The 21,614-nt window shown below is 46.6% G+C and overlaps 1 protein-coding gene across 1 annotated transcript in view; it reads left to right on the top strand.

Moving 5' to 3' along the window:
- LOC146192641 (lysozyme C-1-like) overlaps positions 1-21,614 on the top strand; it is a 38,298-nt gene that overhangs the window by 3,162 nt on the left and 13,522 nt on the right. The window contains exon 2 of the mRNA XM_084602542.1: positions 12,898-12,986. Within this exon, the coding sequence (XP_084458668.1) occupies positions 12,898-12,986 (89 nt within the window). The remainder of the gene's footprint in view (positions 1-12,897; positions 12,987-21,614) is intronic.

Genomic DNA, 21,614 nt, shown 5'->3' with positions numbered 1-21,614 from the left:
TTTTACGGACGTTCCGTATGTGTAGCTCAAATGTTTAAACCGGAGTCTCTGGTGACGGTGCATGCGCTATGCGAACTACCCCCCCCCCCCCTTTTTTTTTTTCTGCAGTGGCTGTCACTACGTATTTTGCTTCTCCTGTTGATTCTTGCATTTTAAACATCTTTTATTCGTTGTTTTCTCTACACTTGAGCCTTATGCTTATGGTATGAATGGCAGATCATTGCAGTGTGACATTACTAGAACCTGCGGATTGCTTGGCAAATAGTTCTCTCAGTGACCCTGTGTTAACTATTTTCCTGGCTACATGAGCATCTCAGACACTGCCGCATTCCACCCCATCATGATGAGAAGACTGTTGTTGAAGGAGCCATTGAATAAGCTAAGCTGTAATTGGAGCAGCCTACTTTAAGTCGGTATACATCCAGAGGTCTGTTTTTACTGCCATTTAAAATTTCTTACTGTAATCAACCTCCTTGTTAAATGTTCGAATATTACTTTTCTACCGACCCCACAGTACTTGCTACGAGATAGACCTAGAGGTGACGCCACTGTTGCTCCAATAGTTTTGATCGGCAGCCGGCACCGTACTAGCAGAAACGCACGCGGCTTAGATCTGTTTCCAAGTTTACGGCGCGTTTGTAGGCGAAGAAAATGTACCTCCTGCTATGCATTAGTGATGTGCTGTTTAAAATGTTCTAATATTGCAGAAAAAATGGCGGTGTCTATTTGAACGCACGGAGGAAGTGACGTAAATGACGTAATTGTATAAAAAAGGTTATTAGCATGCGTTTGTATATAATAATAATAAGTGGAGAACTACCATGTAAAGTAAAATAATATCCTTAACGTTATTTTCTCGTATAACAGAAACGTAACCTTATTCGTACATGCGTGCCCATTCCACCGCCGCTAGGTGACTAGGTGGCTAGGCCAGCTGGGAAGCGCCTCACGCCCACACGCCCACACCCACTTCCTCATGCCCACACCTATGCCCGCACCCCCACGGGCCACACTAGGCGACCGGCTGCCAGTGCAGGTACTTCTGGCTCGGGGGTAGCGCGTGGCGCGACTGCTCATATGCGCCGTGGCATCGTTAGTCGCATAGTGTTGGAGTGGTGTTCACGGAGAGCTGAAATAAAAGAGGAGATCGAGCGGTAGAAACAGAACAGATATTAGAAGTGTAGTAAAAATAATAAATTTAAAGTAGTCTGTATCTGGCCCGTACGTGATTGTCTTAGCAGTCTGCAGAGCTCGTCACTACAGGCGGGCGTGTGTACTGCATGGCTGCATATTATAGTGCACACAATAAGTTCGGGTGCGCGGGCAGAACGAAGACCCGCCGCCATGGTGTTACCACGGTCTACACAAAGACTTTGAGCCCTTCAGTTCACTTACGACACACTTTAATCTCAGTCCACATGTCCTTATTTCTTGAACGTGTTTTACACGCACAGCATCGCGCGATTTTTTTTTTTATGAACGAGGGGGAACGCTTTGTTTTGATAAGCTACAAGTTCTATCCCACGTTCGTGCATTTTAACGCGCGCGGATCAGGCAAATTTGTGGACACGCAAGCGCTTTTAATTGTGCATTCTTTTCTCCGCGGCAAGTTTAATCCAACACTAGTTATCATCGGTTAGAATTTACCAATCTATGCAGCAAATTAAATATCAAGAAATTAAGTCACCACAAGCGAAACGTGCTTTTGAAGGCATATATAGTTCCGTTTTCGCTCGTTCGGTCGCTCGATCGCGTTACATCGGTTATGGAAGTGCACCGAAAGCCGCAACAAAGTTCACATGCATCCCTCTTAAACGAGCTTAATTGTCGTAGACAGAATCGGTGTGAGGCATGTGCGCTGACAGCCGCCGAACACAAGCGTCACGGAGTGCTGCTTTAGACGCCAATGCGAACATTTCGTCATGGAAATTTATCCGTTGGTTTCCAGCAGGAGTTTGTTTGCTGCTGGTTGAATTGTCTCAATAAGAAAGGAAGCCTTCTGGTTTCGGTAGCTATAGGGAGCACCATGTAGTCCGATGAAGTGTTACTATGTCAGCTGAGCGTGACCAAGTCACATATCTACATGATTTATCTTATGGAATAATGTAATTTGCATTTGTAACATCATATGGTTGGGATCTGTATGAGTGTGCAGTATGATTGATCTCTCATACAGATCCTGATATCATATGGATCGTATAGTATCGTATGGATCATTCGGATCACATTTGTCTGATCTCATATAGATCATATGGATCATTCAGGATAATATAGCATCATATGGACCATATGTGTGATGCAATAACCTCGTACAACTTGATTTGTGTGAGATCATACCAGATATACACATTTTTTTCAATAGGCCAGCTGGTTCTGTGCTGTGGCTGCCGGGATCTGGCGTTGTATGGTCCCAGTAGGGAAGCAAATTTTTCTTTTTGGTAGGAATCTGCTCGCCTGTGGCTGTGAACTGCGATCTGCTGGTTCCAGCCGAGGACTTTTTCGCTGCATATATGCTTAGGTGAGTGTTTGCAATTTGTATGATAACGATGTTCTTTAATTAAATAACAAAATATTTCACCTAAATATGTTTATAATTCTGCCAACTATAACGTACATAACTATAGTGCCAAGAACTTAATGAGAAAAATAGGCTCATTAGCTATGCGCGCATTATACAGCTATGGGGTACCTTGGCGAGGGAGTTTATATATACAGCTAGTCGAGCCCACTTACACAGGCTGCGCAGTTACAACGAACGTTCGTTTATTATGAAGAGGTGTTTTGGAGGTAGCACCGTCAGAATAAACGCACTGCTTCTCAGATATATACACCACGCAAATTGATTAAAAAGGTAGCACGTCCTAAAGAAGGTCTGCGGAAATTTCGACCACCTGGGGTCCTTTAACGTGCACTGACAATGAGCAGCATAACAGGGCACATTAGGGCGCTTTCATTTCGTGTCTATTGAAAAGCGACCGTCGCGGTCGGAATTCGATCCCGCATCCTTGATGCACAGTAGTCTAACGCCCTATATCGCATTGCATGGTTAGGGCGCTCGACTGCAGACCAAGTGATAAACAAGCGTCGTAAATAAAGCCAAACGACATGGGCACTGCCAGATATAATTTTTTCACATGTTAGGTGACATGGTCGAAGCAAACTGCCGTCGGACCAATATGAAGGTATTTGCCCTTTGCTTGTCTACATCTGACTTGTCGTAATATCTCCATGTTGAAGCTAGTTCCGCACGCTCAATCCTCAGAACACCGTCGCAGCAGGGGAGTCACGCACGGTGGAAGTAGAAAAATGATCAGCGTTCCAACGGCGACGGGGCCCGAAAGCTACTTTCTTGCAGTCGCAAACAGTTCACACTGCAATGGAAGCAAACCGAGCGGCGAACCTTACGTACGTTGCACTCCTTCTGCGCGGGTCGAACACACAATGTACTACCGTAACTGAGAAGCTGCACTTGGGTATCATCTCCAGTAGGTGTGCTTTCAGCGACGGCCCCGATCGAGCTAGGAACTGCCGCAACAAAGGCCCAGCGAGGCCGCAGAGGCGTGGACCTGTCAACATCGATCTTGATTGTGACTAGGGAGCGTAACAAACAAATACAAAGGATCGTTCACTACAGAAGTAGGAAATTGGCAATGCTTATTACTATCATCATCATCATCGTGACTATGCCCACTGCAGGGCGTAGGCCTCTCTCATATTTTTCCAATTAACCCGGTTCTGTGCTAGCTGCACCCACTTGACCCCTGCGAACTTCTTTACTTCATCCGCCAACCCAGCTTTCTGCCGCCCCCTGCTACGCTTTCCTTCCCTTGGAGTCCAGTTTGTTACCCTCAGCGACCATCGGTTATCTTCTCTACGCACTACATGTCCTGCCCATGCCCACTTCTTCTTCTTTATTTCCACTAGAATGTCAGTAACTTGAGTTATTTCTTTGACCCACTCTGCACGCTTCCTATCTCAATGTTACCCCTACCATTTTTCGTTCCACAGCCCTCTGCGTTGTCCTCAACTTTAAGTAGAACCCTCTTGGTTAGCCTTCACATTTCAGCCCCATAGTTAAGTACAGGTAAGATGCAACTGTTGTATACTTTCCACTTCAGCGATACCAGTAAGCTGCTTGTCATAATCTGCGAGTGCTTGTCAAATGCGCTCCATCCCAATCTGATCTTCTTGTTCATTCCTTTTCATGGTCCGGATCTGCGGTTACTACTTGTCCTAAGTAGACATATTCGCCTACTACTTCCAGTGCTTGGCTACCTAACGTAAACTGCTGTTCCTTCCCGAGGTTGTTGAACATTACCTTAGTCTTCTGCATATTGATTTTCAAGCCTACCTTTCTACTTTTCCCGTCTAGGTCACCAATCATTCTTTGCAGTTCATCTCCCAAGTTACTTAGCAAGGCAATGTCATCAGCAAATCGCAGCTTACTGAGGTATTCTCCATCTACCCTTATCCCTAACTGCTCCCATTCCAAGTCTCTGAATACTTCCTCTAAGCAAGCTGTGAATAGTACTGGGGAGATCGTGTCTCCTTGCCTAACACCTTTCTTTATGGGAATTTTGTTACTTTCTTTATGCAGAACTGTTTGCTGTGCAGCCACTATATATATCTTCCAGCACTTTCGCGTACGGCTCGTCTACCCCCTGATTTCGCAATGCCTGCATCTCCGCCGAGGTTTCAACTGAGTCAAATGTTTTTTCGTAATCAATGAATGCTATGTATAAGGGCTGGTTATATTCCGAGCATTTTTCTATCACCTGATTGATGGTATGGATATGATCGATAGTAGAGTACCGTTTTCAAAAACCTGCTTTATCCTGTGCTTGATTGCAGTCTAAGGTTGTCCTGATTCTATTAGCGATTACCTTAGTAAATACATTATACGTAACAGGCAGTAAGCTGATAGGTCTGTAATTCTTAAGGTCTTTAGGGTCCCCTTTCTTATGAATGATTACTATAAGCAATGCCAAAAACCATAAAATGCACTCTAAGGGCGCGAACACGCCTAGACAGAGAAAATGCAACACGATCGCGTCGATGGTCTCATCAGCACCAGGCCAACCGAGCAGCACAGCACAACGGAGCACAGGCAGAGCGACAGAGCACATTTTCAGCCAGTTTCAGGAAACCGCCATTAAACCAACGACATCATTCTAGTGTAAACGTCACTTCTGGTTTACGACGTCACTTCCGGTTATGACGTCACTTTCTTCGTGCGTGGAAATAGCCTCTGCCATGGAGGAAGGAAAGAACTGAGGAGAGGCCCTGACTTTACTTTTTTGAAGTCGGCGCGGCCCCGCCGCGACCGGACGCTGCAGCGTCTATCCTCCTCCTTTACCCTCCGCATTTTCTTTCTCCGCGGCGCTCACGTGTTGCTAGTGGCCCGAGTTTTTATAGCAACAGCGATGCCATTGCTAATGGCCCGACTTGGCTAACCTTAAATTTTGACGTCACTTCTGCCACACTTTCTCCAATGCATTGGGAATGGCAAGGGCCTCTCCTAAATTGTTTCCTTCCTCCATGGCCACTGCCGAAAAAAAATTGGTGGATTTGGCCAATGCTGCGGAAAAGAAGCGCGGGTTTTAGGAAAATGAAGCACGCAACCACCACTCATTTAGATTTACTGGAATCGTTTTGCACATTTTTCGTTGTACAGCAGTCATAGGCCTGATATTTTTGTTGTGCAACACTCACCTAACGACAGCTTTGTTTTGAAGGAAAAAGCTTCACTAGGCTAGTCAACTCCGAGTCTCGCGTATGCCGTGGTCTCAGATTAGCCACAGCAGTGCGCGCGCAGGTTGACCTTCGCCGGAACCGCGTGCTCCGCGCATGCGTCGAACCGGGTGACGTCACGGGAGAGGTGCGGGTAGAGCTCCTCAATACTACCAGTTGCGAATCTTCTCATAGGGCCCACGTATCAAAAAACGACGGTTTTGTCTGGTTAAAATTCAGGTGTTTACGAATGATGGCGGCACCCGCGGCCAATAAAGGAAACTGCGTCCAAATTCTAAACTTTCTGATTATTGATAAATGCGCAACCATTATGGAAAATAATATTAGTTGAAAACTTGCAGCGACAAAAATTAATAAGATAAATAGGAGAGAAAATTTTGATTTCCGAAAGGCAATGGCGGCAATAATAAAAAGTTTGTATTAAGCGCTTACAGATGACGCGACAATTCATAGACACCCGAAAAATGCGCACGAAATTCGGTCACTTTTAGAAGCGGATTTTTCGCAGCTGGTATGATCCAAAAGCTCTGAGGCGCGGGCTGTCGGAGCCGCCGCTGCCGCTCTCTCCGCTACTGCGCGCTTTGAGAGGAAACGCAGGCAGTCGACATGGAAAGACGATGCTGAAGTGGCGGCTTTGAAATTGGCTGAGAAGAACGCGAAACGCAGGGCTCAACGAGCTGCTGAAACACCGGAAGAGCGGGAGGCTCGCCTTGCTAAACGGCGACAGAGGGAGGCCAAACTTCGCGAGGACGCAGAGCAGACCTTACGCAGAAAGGAAGAGCGGAATGAAATGCTCCGGGAGAAACGAATGACGGAGACCCCTCAGAAAAGAAAGGAGTGCATAGCGAAACGGCGACGGCGAGAGTCTCAAAAACGGCTATCAGCCATGGGTACCACCAGTTTAAGCAGCCAGCAGAGTAACACCGACGACGCTTTTCGTTTCTGATATCCAGGCTTAACCAAGCTAAGCCACCCCTAATCTTTTTTTTCGTATCGTTTTTTCACAGTGTGCGTATGTCTCATACGAGTGCCAGGCAGGCACACTTAGTGTGAACAAGCAGATGCAAGGCTCGTCTCTGACCTGCAGTACACTACATTGAATCGAGACACAGCCAGGTTCAGTATATGGGACTTGACTCGAAGAATAAACTGGTTTCATGTAGCGCTGATAGCGTAGTGCCCGGCCGGTTGTCATAGATTGAGAGCGCATCAACTCTGGCTAGGCAACCAGGCATAAGTATTCACCAAATATGAGGTTACGCCGACACTGTACAGAAAATCTCGCCGCACAACGAGGCGAATGCTTCTTGCAGCGAATTTCAGATTCTAATAGTGTAGCACTGCGCCAATGACTACAAACGATTTCCTGAAACCGAGGAAAGTATAAGCATTCCTGATGTATATGATGTTTATAAATGGTAAATTAGTACTGTAATACTTTTTTAACAATGCCAATAAATTTCACTTTGTGAAGAAGTTTTAGGCGCCAGACAAACTTTAGGGTGATCAACGATTACTTTTCAATTACATTCAAGTGCAAGATACGAATCAGTCGCTGCGAAGACATCATAAAAACACTGCGCATGGGTAGGGATGGGTCGTTCCGGAGTGAGTCGGATCCCGCTCCTTTCAAAAAATGGGTGAGCCATTTGGCTCCGCAAAGTAAGAGCCGGATCCGCCGGAGCCGTCGGATTCGGAGCGGCCGGAGCGGTCGGAGCATTCGGATCTTTCGGAGAGCTGGTTGCTGGTTCTCTCTTTCAGTCAGCTTTTCCGTCACAGGGTGCGACTACCGCGCCATCTATTAGGGATGCGAGAAAGCAACCTCTTGCCTTTTCTCGCAAGATTTCTCGGCCGTCTTCTGAGTGGAGTGTTCCATTCTTTTGGAGAGTGAGTGAGGTGGTTCTTTTGAGAAGCCGGTTCTCTCTCGTTCAGTGAGCTTTGTCTGTCGGAGCCGCGTGAGATTTTTCAAAACGCAAAGCTAAAAAGCAACTATATCGTCCTTCCTTTTCGGTGTCACAACTAACCCATTGCCTTCGAATCTTCCGCGGGTACCGCGGGCGCACTGCTGCTGGTGCCTGCACTTTTTTGCTTTGTCTTGCAGTTTAGTGGTTTCGTTCCATGCCAACGAGTGGGGACTGGTACTCGCACTCGTCTGCTGTGTAAAGTGGTCCGCGGCAATTCTTTTGACTCTGTATGCGTAATATAGAGCTACACCCGATGCTACTGAAGCGGGGAGTAAATAAGCCGTAATTGGCAAAGCATGGCGCCGTTCATTGCCATGCTGATGTTTGAACGATGTCTCACGACACTCATTGATCGTGCATTGTTCGCTGGTGCAACAACACCATTCGAAGACGAAGTCTTTCGTGTCTCAAAAGACAATCGAACGTGCAGCTTACTCTTTTATGAAATAGCGCGTAGGACGAGAACGAAGATAGAAGGGGATACAGAGAGCACTGACTACAACTGGTATACATCTGATCGGAAGAGAAGTGAAAGAAGTCAGTGGGATGTAAGAGAGAAATAATGGCCATATACATGTCGCACTCGTCGCAGAACTGCTGTTCGCGCCAAACACAAAGCAGCGTCGCACCGGCAGGAACACGATAGTTGCCGTTCTGTCATCCAATGCCTCCTTACTGTCGGCGCGCGAACAAGGCGAGTCGCCAAGAAGCCAGCGTGCCAAAGCACAGTGAAAAAAAAGAAAAAGAGAGAAAGAAAATGCGAGCCCGCGTTTGTCCTCTAGGGATTTTTGTCGGGACGAATGTAACAGACGGTTACATTCGTAAATGTCGTACTCCAAGCGTGCTTGGTACGGGGTACTTTTTAGTGTCCGGAGCGGAGCCATGCTCCGGAGAGGAGAAAGGCAGAGCGAAGTGGTCCGAATGTTCCGCGTTCTTTCGTAGCACCTTCCTCAGTTATCTTAACAGGCAGAAACCGCAACTGCAATCACAACCGCAGGAAGAAACTGATGCTAAATACCACTGCTTGGTGGGTCACGTGAGAACCGAAATTGATTTTACTTTTTGTTACTAATAATATTATATAAGATCCGGCCCCTCCTGAGCGACCCAATCACCTCTACAGATGTGAGCCAGTGAAACATTCAAGTGAGCCGGCTCATTTTAGTGAGCGGAGCCGCTCCGAATCGCTCACTAAAGGGAGCCGTCTTGCTCATCTCTACGCATGGGAGCTGTCATGTTCTCATAAGGTATTTTGAGTGGCTGAAGATTTCTTAATTATTGGACACTGACTCAGTCATAAGCGAGGCCAAATATTTGGGCTACTTGGAAAAAAGGTGCCGGATATAAAAATGTTCCGAAAGAAATGGAGTTGATCTTATCATCCGACTATAAAGATGTATTTATTCCCGAACTTAATACCCGATGTTGTAAGCCCGTATGAAGCTATATTTTACTCCCCTTGTCAGAAATAACACGTTTGCTCGGGAGACAGCAGCCGCACTTAGACGAAAAGGAATTTGAATGGGCTACCGGGGAAGTACGGATGAGAGAAGCCTTCAAAGAAAAAAAAAATGTTTATGCGTTTAACACATCAAAGCGGCATCTGCTATGACGGATGATGCAGCGGCGAGCTTCAGTGTCGTTGACCACCGGGGTTGTTTAACGTGCAGTCAAATCCCACAGGAGAGGAGCGCCTTACGAAGCGGCCCCGATTGCACCCCCTTTCTCGAACTCAGCAGTCGAGCGCCCTACCACTGAAACACCGCAACAGAGGTTTAACAGCAAAACAAAAAGTACTTAATAAACTTGATCGTGCATACAGAAGAAACAGAGTGGCGTTTTCAAACTGCATTCTGCTATGCAGCGCTCTGCGATGGCATGTTTCAGTAGCTGCAGTATTCCGAGCAGAAACGGGAATGTACGCGATTTCTGAGTTTACATACAGTTTTATTGGCGGCAACGACCTGTTTTGCTTTTACACGGCGCCTAACTATATATCGCCACTTCGTTTCAGACGCCGCGCGTAAAAGGCTCTCAGCGACGAAGACCAACTGATGATGTCCTTATCCAGTATGACATTCTCGATATGGACAAGTTTTTTTTCATGGGGCGTGGAACGATAACCTGTTCACATTTCTTTTGCAAGAGGCAGATATGTAAGCATAAGCGTACCGGAACCGGAAAACAAACAAAAAACACTCTTGTACACACCGCACGCGCGCATGTAAATCACTGCTGGCTGGCATCCGACGCGAAGACGCATCCACACTGAGTAGGGCTCGCCGCTGCATCGCAAGGTGGCGACTCTGCTCGATCTCGAGGACGATATTGCCCCGCATACATTATTACTCATTTGCCTCTTTTTAATTAAGTATTTCGCCTTTGCTTTCCTGCTTCTCCTTCAATTAGTTTTGTTCTGCTGTGTAAAATTTCACTAGAAACTCTCTCTGCCTTCTGATTTTTGTCCGATAAGTTTGCGTGTGCATGTGCTATTTATTGTGAGATAGACAACAGCAACAAACAACATTCACGAGGCTATTTTAACAAGTAGTAGTAGTAGTAGCAGAAGACTTTATTGAAGTGCAAAACTTAGGCGCCTAAAACATCAATGGCCTACTGGACGAGCAGGCGCTGTTCTTTCTCACCCTCAGCACAAAGCCAGTCCACCCAGGTCCAGATAGTATGATAGGAGGTGAGAAATAATCCCGATCGCAATGAAGCGGGCAGAAAAATAGGCAGTGGGAAAGGTTAGCATGAGGGAAAGGGCAGTTGGGGCATTAAGGATTGCGGCGAAATTTGTATAGATATAGCCGTGCAGGGTTTATGGCTGTATTAAGCTTTATCTGCTGAAGGACGTCAGCATCCCGTACGGAGAGATTAAGATGAGGGTCGGGGTAAAGCTAGCGGTCTAAGCGAGCAGCATTGTAAAATTCTCTGATGGTGGCGCGAAGAGACAGTCTCGACCCGCTCTGCAAGGACCTGGGCCAGGGATGTCTTGGAAATGCTCGAGGACATGTGGCGCCATAATATTAACCCGGATGCCGAAGATTATAATAGAATCGTGCGCGCCAGCAGTTCTTTGCCAACTGTGCCGCTGAAACAGGATTGCGATCAAATGAAATTCAACTGCTTACAAACGTAGATAGCGTCGGTGATAAATTCCAGCATGGATCTTCAGATCATGCCCGGCGTGTGCGCGTGTACGGGTTACGCGGTGGACAACGTAAACAGGATAGATCTAAGCATTGCAAACCGTCATTGCCATGAGGCCGTGGAGACAATTATACCGCATTCTACTCTTCGAAGCTTAACCTTTGCGATCCCTAAGATTATTTGCCTGGTTTTTGTAGGGTTTTCTCTTTGACAAGAGATCTGTGAAATTGTTAGCATCAGTCACTTGCACCGAAACGCCAACAAATCAACATATGGAACATTAAGCATACATGTAACCAAAATAAACTAGCATGAATTCCCTCAGCACTGTAGAAAAATCAGCTGATATTTTTTTAACACAACATATCAACTGCGCTACCCGAATCCCGTGGAGGTATTGCAAAGACGACGAAATCCTCTCGACTTCACTACAAAGATAAACAGAGAACTGCTGTGAACGAGGCAGGCGGCGAGAGTACCCCTTCCCCCTCTCTGCCTATCGTCTCAAGTGCCTTTGTTGTGTGTAAAATCCGACTTTCTGAACTGTGCGACGTGTGACGAGCCATTTCCGTCTTTGCAAATGCATGTCATGTTTTAGACCAACTAGTGAGCACAAGAGCCCTGCAAGGCCACGAAGAGCGCCCCATTATCGCCGCGCGCAGGAAGAGACGCTCTTGAGCGTGATGCGACCTATGTCACTTCCGTATTTTCGGAGTCCTTGTTGCCTTCGAAAGTGCTGATGATAGTCGTCCGTTCCCTGTGGTGGGACCAGGAACATCGTAGTGGGCCATTCTTGAAAGCGGCTGAGCAAGCGCAACGGGTGACTGCCGTGGAAGGAAGGAGTGTATGGCCCCAGAGTGGACGAGTGTGACACGTTTCGCTTGCGGTGGCTGCTGCGCAATGCGCCACCGAATAACTTGAGTTAGTGGTAGGCTGTAGGATAGGAGAGGCAGCCAGAGGCTGAGGATGCATGAAAAAAAAAAACAGAGTTTCATGCATGCTGCTCTTACATTCAGTAAATCGAGCAATCGAATAATCTCTACAGGTGCGCTGACGACTAACATGCTAAGTGCGGTATTAGTGCTGTAAATGTTTTTCTTATTATTTGTATAATAGGATAAAAATAATGTATCGTTTGCGCAGTGTACAAAATTAAGAAAAAGCATGGTGACGACTGTGGATGTTCGTTGTGTTGTTGTATCTGATGTGGTGCCATCCGGGTTAGGCTTCCTCTGTGCATTTTTAGAACGTTATTTATTGCCTCATGGCCCAAAGAACCTGTTAAGAAAAAAGGAGGGATGGTAAATAAATGAGAAAATGTTGGCGAAAAGGTTAGCTGATCTAACGAAGTCGAGGATGGAGCGACGGTGGGTCCCCTGTATACAAGCAATATATGAGGCATACTCCCATTAAAGACCTATTAAGGGAGGGGGGAGAGAGACAGCTGATCATTCCATTCTAAAGCAAACAGAATCTCATGGTACAGATGGGATTGTTCTTTTCCAGCAGCCGCGCGCCTTATTGGAATGGTCCTTCAAATCATTCCTGAAGGTAGGTAGGTTACAACTTTAATGATTCAAAAAAGAACCAGGTGAGGGGGGGGGGGGGGGGGGGGGGTAAAGGGAAGCGAGGGAGCAGGACGACGATGGGCCCTCAGGCCACTCTAGATGGCCGGGCACTTTTGTGCTTCGGCGACCCCTCGGGCCCAGCTCACTGTCAGAAGCTGTACCTCCGGCAGCGAGCTGCGCAGAGCAGCCTCCCATCGCTCCTGGTGTCTTGGCCCTTGCCACGGGGGCTTGGGTTTGTTCGGACAGTTCAGGAAGACGTGAGTAAAGAATCATTTATTCCAGTTCTGCGCTCGCCAACATCCGGAATGCACTCTATTGCCACCTCTGCACAGACTGTCATGTAGTATGGATCGCACCTGCGTTGTTTGTGATAGCCTCGGGAAGCTAAGGACCCTTTACTGTTAAGTAGTGAAATCCGTAGTGACTAAGCGCCCTTTATGACACTGTCTTTTTGCTTGCAGTCCTGTGTGTGGCCAACATGGTGAGCAAGTACAACATGACCATGCAAGTTAAACGCGAAGGAGGTCAACGCACCGTCGGCATATTCCAGGTGAGCCCCCTCTCGGGATGAGGGGCCGCCGGCCTAGTTTGACTCCGACTGTTTACCTTTAGAATAAGTGTATAAAAAGACTGGAACAAAGTCACCAGCTGCCGAAATTGTGTTGTGCAGAAGGACATGTGCTTGATAGACGACTCCAGTAAAGAGAGCAAATTAAGCGCATCCTTTCTCAGCGAAGTTGCATAGGAAGAGCTGCTGATGGACTGCTATTGCAATAAGCCTGGCGTTTGTAGAAGCTTGTTTCCTGGCTGAAGAGTAGAAATGCGCAGAATTAAAATCCCGCGATCAGGTTCCCCGCGGGACATCGAATATTCTGAGTAGAGAAGTGGCCGCGTTCGCAGTGATAACTGACAATTTTTCATTGAAAATAAATCCATTTATGCATGCTCGCCGAATACATTACCTCCACGGGCTGAATCGAGTCACATATCTAACGAAACCATTAAAAAATGACGGAGAAAAAACTACAATATTGTGGCCGTATTGGTACACAGAATAGGGGAAAAAATATCCTATACGAAGTTTGACGAACACATAGGCAGCAAGGCATCAGTATACTGCCTGTGTCACGCTGATGGCAGCAGGAAAGAGCTTATCTGCTCGTCAGGCGTCTGTCCTTATCCCTTTGATGCGTCCTCATCGCAGTAGCCTTCGCAGCTGGAATTTGCACGCCATACGTCTGCTGTATCCTACCGCTGATCAGAAACTTAGTACGGGTCGGAACAAAAAACAATATGTGAACGAGTGCTCGCAGCTGCGAGCGTCGTAGCTCGTTTTTTAGCGATGACGTTGAATTTGTCAAGCGTGTTCAGGTAGGCCAGCATCTGTGTGCTCTCTCGTGCTGCACATCTGTCGCAATGCGGGATGTGCCAATTGCTCCGGCATTCCATTCATTTGACGGCATTGCTTTCGTGTAGGACTATAGAGACGCCAAAGGGTTTCTGCCAACCGCATGCGACGCGTGAGGCCATTTTCTCAATGGTGGATGAATGGATGGATGGATGGAATATAGGAGCGTCCCGTTTGAAACAGGGTGGTAGCAGTTGCTATCATGCTCATTTTCCTCCCTATATCTTAATTTTTGTTTTAGATTAGTTAACTACACCATCATTCTATAGAATTTTTCTTTCGACATTACTAGACCAACGATCACCCTGGTGTCTACTGTTAAATTGTGTATGATATGTTCTTTTAGCTGCAGCATGACATCGCATGCGGCCAAATGCGGTCTAAATCCTATCATGGTGTTCGGATAGATATCGTTGTCCTCCAAAAACCGGTTCAGCCGGTCCTGAACAACATGCTCCATTAGTTTCCCCACGCATGACGTGAGCGAGATCGGACGCAAGTGTTCGAAACCCGGCCGCTTCCCCGGCTTCGGGAGGAATACGAGGTTTGCGGCCTTCCATGTCACCGGCAGCCGACCGGCCTCCCAACACTCCTGCATGAATGCTGCGAGGTGTCGGATCGACGCGTCGTCCAAGTTTCTTAGCATTCAATTGTTGACTCTGTCCGGACCTGCAGCAGTCTTTGTTCTCAGTCTATTTATTTCTGCCCGGACTTCGGCAACCGTTATCGGGCTATCTAGCTCCGGGTTTTCCTGGCCCTTGTAATCAGGCATTTGCTGGCCTATACCCTCTGCACAGTTCAAATACCGGTCTCGGACTTGGGCTATGAGAGTAGCCGCGGTCCCATCAAAAGTATGTATTAGCCTGTGAATTTGCTGCCTGGCCTCCAGTTTAGATTTGTCGGGATCTAGAAGACGTGTCAAAAGCTTTTGACAACGTGAAGCACTCGGCTATTCTGCAGAATCTCAGTGCATTAGATGTTGGAGTTCGCACGTACAACTACATACGCGACTTCCTCAGCGATAGAACGGCAACTATCAGTATGGGGGGACACACAGTAGAAGGTATTCGACTGGGAAACAAAGCCACACCACAGGGATCGGTGTTGTCCCCGACGCTGTTTAATATCGCCATGATTGGTCTCCCCGCAAAATTAGAGGAAATCCAAGGGCTACACCATACATTATATGCAGATGACCTGACTCTGTGGATGTGCAGGGGCAGTGACGGTGAAATTGAACAGACACTCCAGCGGGCAATCGAAGTTATAGAAAGATACTTAGAACCGATCGGGCTCAGATGTTCGGCCGAGAAATCGGAAGCGCTCGTTCTCACGTCAATGCGATCGCCCCATCGTCGACGTATAAAGCAGGATAACCCGAAAATAACACTCAGGGTCAACGGTAACGTTATACCAACGGTGGAAACCATTAGAGAAACCATCGAACCCCCAGCTTTACAGCAAGTGGCACCCGGAAATTTTTAGCCCCAGGTGCAAACGTTGCGATGGCATAGCGGACATGATCCATATGATATGGACGTGTCCTAGATTTGGAGAACCTGACCGAACAGATGAGTCCTGGGAGGCACTACTTCTCAAGCAGGACGAAAAAGGGCAACGAGAAGTCATCCGTCTTGCCCTGGCCGCTGCTAAGATCCAAGGGATCCAGGTCGACGGCTGAGGGGGAGGACATGGTTGGGACAGAGCTTCGCCTCGGATCCTCACCAACCTTTTGACGGGTGCAATAAATGTTATTTCTCTCTCTCTCTCTCGACATTACTAACATTATGTCACTTTTCTACATTTAGGCCACCAATCTTCCAGTCGTTTTTTGCTAGCGGTAGGGTCCTCTGAGCAGCGTCACCTGGCGACAAATAGCGGAAATATCCTCAAGACGAATAAGAGCGCCCTGCTTTGCCCTGTTGACTCCGTTGACTTGCAGCACCTGATCTAAACCTGTCTTGGTACGGCTCGCCTCCGCGCCCACTGCATATCTACTCACCACATTCAAACTTGCGAAGACTGGATAGCCGCCAATACCGACGCCAAGCGCAAGCTTAGTGCCCTGATAGACTTCTTGTCGGAGTGTAGCGACCTCAACATCACCTAACCCGCCCGTTTCCCATTTAGGCCGCAGTTCATCACTATGAATACAGATTTATGAATGAATGAATGAATGAATGAATTAATGAATGAATGAATGAATGAATGAATGAATGAATGAATGAATGAATGAAGAGTGCATTTAAAGCCCGCCATTCCCGTCACTTCCGTGGCGCAATGGATTAACACTACATATCTCAGCACTGAAGCACCTATTCGAATTCCTTTTTTTACAATTAATTCACAACATTTAAATGAATTACTACAATCTCTCCTGTAATGCGTTCCCTTTTAGGTTGCATTATGTGATTTCGTAGCGAGAGCTACATTAGCCGCATTCTCGCCATTTCGCCGTGCCTCTCCGGTACCTGTCCGAACAGCGAAGAAAAGTCGTGGGAGACTGTAGCTGGCAATTGAAACTGACATTCTTCCTCTCCCTGAAAATCCGCCCATTCTAACACTAAAAGTAAAAAAAAAGGTTCCCCTAATCTTCAGAATAACACTGATGTCTTAAAGGAGGCTGTTACAGCCTCCCGGATTCTACAATAATCATGGCGGGGTTAAAGTACTACAGTGGAGTTGTCATTCAACTGCATCTTTGTTTCACGATTTACAGAATCGTATCTCAAATTTCAACCCAGACATAATTTTATTACAAGAAACTTGGCTTTTGCAAAATCGGCCATTTTTTCTAAAATATTTTAGAACATTTTGATGAGATCGCACTAGCGGCCGGGGTGGCGGCTTGCTGACATTAATTTCGTCAAAAACATTTTATCGGGCGAAGGTGTCACACAAAATTCTACGACAAGAGTGCGAACTGCTTGCAGTTAATATCGCAATTCCACAGTGAGCTCCTCTCACTATTGCAAATGTCTACTTCCCAACAGGTGTCCGTACAAGAGATTGTTTAAGTGATCTATTGAGTTCAACCAACAGACTGATTATTGCTGGCGATTATAATTCGGACCAGCTATTTGGGGGTTACCCTTCAGACATATATGTGGGCAGCGGCTTTGGAACTGGAATGTCTGTAAACGATGTGCATTGCTGTAATAGTCCAGGCATAACCTACATGCGAGCAGCTTCTAGGTCAGTAATTCATTTAACGTTAGCAGCAAATGGATTAAGGGTCTCACCATGGGCTACGGTGAATTGTGGTACATCTAGCGACCACTTCCCAGTTACGTTTAATATAGAATCTGCTCCTCTTAGAGTAATTACTTGTGAACAAACATTTGCAACCATGAACTCTTTAAAAAGTTTGTGAATTCCTCTTTTTCCTTCATAGCATCATCTCAGCATTCTGAACGTGCTCAACAAGCACTTTCTTCTCTGTTAGATGCCGCTGAGCGTACAGTGTTCACTGTGAAATCATCTGTCCCTAACAAAATGTCGTGCCGATGATAGAACGAAGAATGTGAAAAAGCATTCCATCGTAAAAAAGCTGCATGTAAGAGCATTTCCCATAACCAGTGTCCCCAAAATTGGATACATTATAAATTTTATGCGGCTTCATTTAAAAAAAAAAACTATTCGTATAGCAAAGGATGAGTATAATGCTAATATGAATATTTATCTCTCTAATCTAATTAATCGGAAGGCATTGTATCGGTTCATGGAACGCAACGAAGGTTCATCTCCACCACATGTAACCGAGTCAGAGGTGTTATCACCCAATGAAGCAAAAGATAAACTTGAACAAATTGCAAACGGTCTTGCTATTCGCTTTCAAGCGTAAAAGGTGGTTCTGTTACTTCGACCTACACCACGTACTGATTTCATTGCAGTTGAGCCATCGGAATTGCATTGTATAGCGGCTGCTCTGAAACCTGCAGCTCCTGGGTGTGACATTATTACAGTCGCTATGCTGAAAGCTTTAGTGCAAGACTACAACTCGGAAGTGTTGAATATTGTACATTTTTCCATGGAAACTGCTTGGTTATCTGAAGACTGGAAAGTTGCTAAAATTAGACTAATCCGCAAAGATCAGAAAAGAGGTTTTGATTCGGATAATATTCGGCCGATTTCTCTAACTTCAAATCTAGTGAAACTTATTGAACGCATAGTTCACCTGCGCCTCACAAACCATGTGACGACCCTGAATGGATTTAGTGATGCACAAATTGGGTTTCGTCAAGGGTGCTCAATTTGGACGGCTAATACAGATTTGGAGAGTAGAAGTAGGTTAGCAATGAAGAAGGAAGAAGTGTCGGCATTAGTCACTTTGGATATCGCCAAAGAATATGACAGTGTAGAACACTCTATACTGTTGACTAAGATAAACGAAATTAGGCCACCTTTTTACATTTTTGCATGGCTAAAAAAATTCTTAAGCAATAGGAAATTTTTTTGGACTAGAGGTTCTATAACCTCTGAAACTTATTACCAAACTAGAAGTGTGCCTCAGGAATCGGTGCTATCTTCATTGCTATTTAATATATTAATGAGGGATATTCCTGTTCATTCAAATATAAAAGTGTACGTGTATGTGATGATATTGCCTTTTTCTCTTCTGCACGAGATGTTCATTCTTTATACCAGCTATTGCAAGCCCACTTGAATGGCCTTGAAGTTTGGCTGGGTAAAGCAAAATTAATTCTTAACGTGAAGAAATCCTCAGTACTCGTTTTCCCACCAGCACACCCTCTTTATATCTCCCTTGCGTATTGCGGTTCACAAATCCCATAGGTGGAATCCTTAAAGTACTTGGGTGTATTATACCACCCCCAGTTAGACTGGCGGCCTCATATTAAAAGTAATTGCCTGAATAATGAGCGAGTCCTTGGTCGCCTGATTCGAATTAGCTATAAGAAATTAGGTATGCGTAGAGATACTCTTTTGTTTGTTGCCGACCAACCGTCGCCTACGTAGCGTGGCCTCTTGTTCGCTGGCTTCTGCCGGCTACGACGCTTCTTCCGAGCGTGTCCCACAAAAGCAATGCGGAATCTAGATGTAATAGATGATTTGGTTTAATTTGTTGGGCTTAACGTCCCATAAGTGACTCAGGCTATGAGAGACGCCGTAGTGGATGGATCCGAAAGTTTCGGCCACTTGGGGGTTCTTTAAAGTGCCCTGACATCGCACAGCACACGGGCGCCTCGATTTTCGCCTCCTTTGAAAAGCGGCCGTAGCGGTCGGAGTTCGAATACCGTACCCTTCGGCACAAAAGTCGAGCGCCCTAATCACATCAACATTATACGAGATAGTAGTAGAAGTAGTGTTGTAGGCGTTACCGAACAAAATAAATAAATACGTTACTCGTTACGCTCCATTGAACAGTAACAGGTCACCTTCCTACGTTAGCTACCGAAAAGGTAAAGCTTACCGTTGTCGCTGCAGAAAAAAGTCCGTTACTTTGCCCGTACTCCACTGCCGTAAAATTTAAAATTTATTCGGGTCGTCTTCGCTGCAAGAACTCACGAGATACGAACGAGCGACTAACGGGTGTGATAGCTTCACTCGTGCGACGTGTATTACTTCGCATGTCTGCCGTCGAGAGGAACGAACAGTTCCCTGGGGAAGACCTTCATAGTTCACTTCGCTGAGTTGGCGGACCACCTCATACGAGCCAAAGTATCGACGAAGCAGCTTTCAGACCCCCCTCTCATACGGATTGGGCTCTACACCCAAACTTTTTCTGGCTCGTAACTAGCATTTCTGTGATGTAGATGATACAAGTGAGCATCTTTTTTCTTGCTAATGCCGGATACGCTCTCTAGCAAATGGCGGGCGACCTCGGCATGAAGAGCAATTTCATCAGCACTCATGACTCTGGAGTTAACACTATCGGGAAGTAGCATTGCGTCCAGCATAGTCATCACTTCACGACCTTGGACTAAACGGAACGCAGTGAGGTGCGTCGTTTCTTGCGGCGCTGTATTATACACGAAGGTGACAGAGGTATTGAGTGTCATTTCCGATGGTACATTGAAATCATGTCAGCAATTGTCTTATTAAGCCGTTCGGTGAATCTTTTTGTTTGTGAGTAATAAACGGTTGTTCTCCGGTGACTTGTGCCACTGAGTCTCATAACTTCCTGTGCCAGCGCTGAGGCGAAAGCCGTTCTCCTGTCGGTTATAGCGACTGCGGGTGCACCATTACGAAATGCTATGATTTGCATAAAAAGGCGCAACTTCATTTGCGGTACCACGGAGGATAGCTTTCATCTCACAGTAATGGCTGAGGTAGTCGGTGACGACCATAATGTACAGGTAACCGAGCGAGGACTCGGATAACGGACCGAGCAAATCCAGGCCCGACTTGATGGAACGCAACTTGTGGCGGATCAATAGGTTGTAGTAGTCCGGCTGGCTTAGTCGGCGGCACCTTACGACGTTGAAAATCCCGTCACGTTTCTCGACTGCAGTCAGCTTGGGCCAATAATACTTTTGGCGTATGCATGCAAACGTTCGAGAAAAATCCAAGTGACCAGAAGAAGGGTCGTCGTGGGACGGCTGCAGGTCTTCGTCGCGAAAAGCCTTAGGTACGACGAAGAAGTAAACAACTTCCGTCAGCTCATAGTCCTTCTTATAGAGGATGCCGTCTCGTAAACAGAACGATGACAAACCACGGGAGAATATTCTGGCCGGAGCCTGATTATTCCTTCCAGATACTCAATGAGAGGCCGTAGTTCAAGTTTGCCTCTTTGTTGTTGCGCCAAAATGTCCGTGGAGATAGCGCCAAGAAAAAGAGAATCGTCTTCGAACTCAGTCCTGTTATGTTGAAGAGGCGCGGGGGACAAACAGTCTGCATCACTGTGCTTCCTAGCTGATTTATAGACTAGGGTCACACCAAATTCTTGAAGTCGAGGGATGTTTAAGGCTCGCCAACCAACAAAGTGGTGATCACTCACTACTCGGAAAGCCGGCCACACAAGTAGGGGCGAAATTTTTTCCCTGCCCACACAACAGCTAGACACTCCTTCTCAGTAGTGAAGTAGTCCACCTCGGAGCGGGATAAGGTGCGGCTTGTGTGTGCGACAACGAGTTCAACACCATCCTGCCATTGTACAAGAACTGCTCCAAGGGAGATGTTACTTGTGTCTGTATGCAGTTCTGTGTCAGCTTCCTCGTCAAAGTAGCCAAGTAGAGGCGCACTTTGCAGATGAGTTCATAGTTCCTCGAAGGACTGTTGTTGCTATTGGTCCCAGCGAAATGGTTCGTTCTCCTTTGTGAGGCAATGTGAGGCGGGGTAAGGGGGTCAGCTATCCACGAGTTCTTCACAACACGCCGATAGTAGGCGCAGACGCAGAAAATGGCGTACGCTTCGCTTCTCGGTTGCATTGGGGAAAGCGGCGACGGTTGCTGTCTTGGCAGGGTCTGGGCTAACGCCCTTTGCACTCACAATACGGCCAGAAATTTCAGCTCTTGGAAAGCGAAATGGCACTTTTCTGGCTTAAGGTAGAGACCGGCTGAACGAATGGCTTCGAAAACAGCACGCAGGTGACTGAGGTGTTCCTTAAAAGTACCGGAAAATATTACAGCGTAATCCAAGTACACCAGAAAGGCCTGCTCTTTAAGGTCCGAAAGCCGTGTCCATCATCCACTGGACGGTTGCAGGAGCCGACCATCGGCTGAAAGGGAGCACCCTGAAATCGTACAAGCCGCCCGGAATAATAAATGCGGTCTTCACTCGGTCGCGTTTGTCCACCTCTGTCTGCCAATA

The sequence above is a fragment of the Amblyomma maculatum genome, chromosome 4, assembly GCF_055883805.1.
Source record: "Amblyomma maculatum isolate TAMU_Amacu chromosome 4, ASM5588380v1, whole genome shotgun sequence".
Lineage (NCBI taxonomy): Eukaryota > Metazoa > Arthropoda > Arachnida > Ixodida > Ixodidae > Amblyomma > Amblyomma maculatum.
Note: the sequence above shows the minus strand (reverse complement) of the source record. Positions and strands in the feature narration are given on the sequence as shown.